General features: G+C 52.9%; 1 protein-coding gene across 1 annotated transcript in view; it reads left to right on the plus strand.

The window, feature by feature from the left end:
- The first annotated feature begins 248 nt into the window (after positions 1-248).
- Positions 249-2,484, plus strand: part of LOC112116686 (rho guanine nucleotide exchange factor 5-like) — a 19,948-nt gene continuing 17,712 nt past the window's right edge. The window contains exon 1 of the mRNA XM_029911664.1: positions 249-2,134. Within this exon, the coding sequence (XP_029767524.1) occupies positions 249-2,134 (1,886 nt within the window). The remainder of the gene's footprint in view (positions 2,135-2,484) is intronic.

Genomic DNA, 2,484 nt, shown 5'->3' on the forward strand with positions numbered 1-2,484 from the left:
CAGTACAAGAGATATCTCTGGAAAAACAGAGATGGGATCACGCCTCGAACTCTGAACAGGGGAAATTAGCTCATCCTGAAAGCAGTCAGTATTCTTCCTTTCCCAACACAGTCCCACAGGCAATAGCCACTCATGACAAAAACCCACAGGTACCAGCTCCAGCCCTTCATATTGAATTTCCTCAGGATCAGAAACAGTCCCTGGCATGTCATACTGCTGTCCCCCAGGCACAGCATAAGGAAACCTCAATGACAGACACTGTTCCCAGCCAGAGGGAACCAGCCACTAAACACTTCCTGGTGTGTAAAGAAGTTTCAGAGGTTCATTGCAAGACTGAAACTTTGCATGATGACACTACTGGAGATCCCCCCTTGCAGGGGTTGGATGTAGCAAATGGGACCATCAGAGAGCTCCCACCAAGTACTGAAGCACGGGCAAGGACCGACGAGGAGCCATCTCCTGGGATGGATGCAGTAGGCAGGATGAATCCAATGCCTTCTGTAGATAATGATGAAAAAGTGGGAGGCTTGCGGGGAGGGGGAGAGGATACAGACTCTTCCTCTTCACATCACCCACCCTACCCCTTATTGGATGACAGCCAAGGAAATTCACAGCTGACAGGAGGAAATGCAGATGGAAAGATGGTCCTGTCATTCCATGAGAGAGGGAACAATGCTTTGGCCACAGACCAGAAAACAGAAGTGGCTGCTAGGCAAAGTCCATCTGGTTCTATAAACCTCCTTCAGAAGGAGGAGAAAGGAGCAGATGATGGAAGAGCAGAAGGCAGCACTGAATCTCCAAGAGAGTGCGTCTTCCACATACTGAATGCTGCAAAAATCACAGAGCAGGAGGAGTGGCAGCACGAGCAGCTAGAATGGAGGGAGGAGCCAGAAGAGGAGGAGCAGTCAGAACAGAAGCAGCCAGAGCTGGAACAGGAGGAGCCAGAATGGGAGAAGCTAGAGAAGGAAGCGAAACCAGTGCAGGAGGAGCCAGTATGGGACAGGGAAGATCAGAAGGAAAAGAGGTGGGATGAGCTGGAACAAGAGCCAGGGAGGGAAGAGGCGGAGCAGGAGGCTCCACCACCAGCACTCAATCCAGCGTCACCTTCTCTCTCCAAGCAAAACTGGGACCTCTGTGATGAGGGGGAGAGCACTTCCTCGGCTGAGGGAACAGGGCTGGCCTCTCTGCCCCAGGATTCATTCTCCAAAGATCAGCATCCTGGTGAGGATGAACTATCCAGCATAGTGTTGAAGGCCTGCATTGGAGGAGCAAATGTAAGAGCTCAGCCACCTGCTGTGATAACGTCCGAAAGTCAGAACCCAGTGGGTGGGAGTTCCATGATGCACTCCCCCACTTGCCACATCTCTGAGCACTGGGGAGACATGGGGGTTTCTGACCCTTCCAGCTTCATTTCTTTCAATGGCCAAGATTGTGAAAAAACCTGTCAGGATAACAGAGCCAGTAATGGTGAGGATGGCCATAGTGACGGAGATGGAAGGACAGTCCAGAGCTTTGATGATGGAGGAGCCATCTCTCCGTTATGCAGAGAAGTCACCTCATCTGGTGCAGGGAACCCAGACTCTTCTGGGACTCTGGACCCTTCTTCTGGTGCCAGGAACTTGGGATCTTTTGGTCCCGCAGATCCCCATCCTGTTGCAGAAAACCCAGCATTTCCCAGTCATCATTATTTCACTCTAGCCTCGCCATCAGAGTTCAACTCAGCAGTATCAGCAACTGGCCCATCTCAGGAGGATGCTGATGAAAGATCCCAAGTGAGCCCTGTGGGATGTACTGACCTGGACAAAGCACCAGTCTCTGTACAGGACACATCCAGCCAGACTTCTTACCTGCAGGAGGCAGCTTCTAGTGAAGGAGCCTCAGTGACCGCCAGCACAGTGGGTGTCCAGACTCCCCATGGTCTGCTTACACCTGAGAAGGGCCTTAATGAAGAGTCTAGTGACCAACCTTCCATCTCCAAGGCTTTCAGAAGTCCCCCTCCAAGGCAGAGCCTGCCCAAGGACACAGATGATGAAGTAGAATCTACTCCTGCAGCTCCAGCTACAATGCACCTGGAGTCATCCCAAGCACCAGACGTGGCTCTTGCTCCCCTGAATTCCCTGGAGAAAGACCAGAGGCACCAAAAGCCCCCAACGAGAAGTTTTGTTTTCCAGGGAAAGGAAATGGAAGCAAACGTCGTTCACGCAGCACAACAAAACCCTTTACTTGATGAGTCACATTTGAGCTTAGAGGTGGAAGTGCTAGGAACAGGAAGTGCCCTTAACGCTGTACCGCAGCCCCCAGAAGAAGCTGTAGTCCTTGCCCTGGAGCAGTGCACACAGCCACCTCCTCCTGAGCCTGACTCCAGCTCGCCCCAGGCTCCTGTGCCTGATGCTGACCAGCTCACCTACCCTCCGGCGCCTGCGCCCGACTCACCCCTGGCTCCTGTGCCTGATGACACCCAGCTCACGCACCCTCCTGCTCCTG

This window comes from Terrapene carolina, unplaced genomic scaffold, assembly GCF_002925995.2.
Source record: "Terrapene carolina triunguis isolate 2854851 unplaced genomic scaffold, T_m_triunguis-2.0 Scaffold112, whole genome shotgun sequence".
NCBI lineage: Eukaryota > Metazoa > Chordata > Testudines > Emydidae > Terrapene > Terrapene triunguis.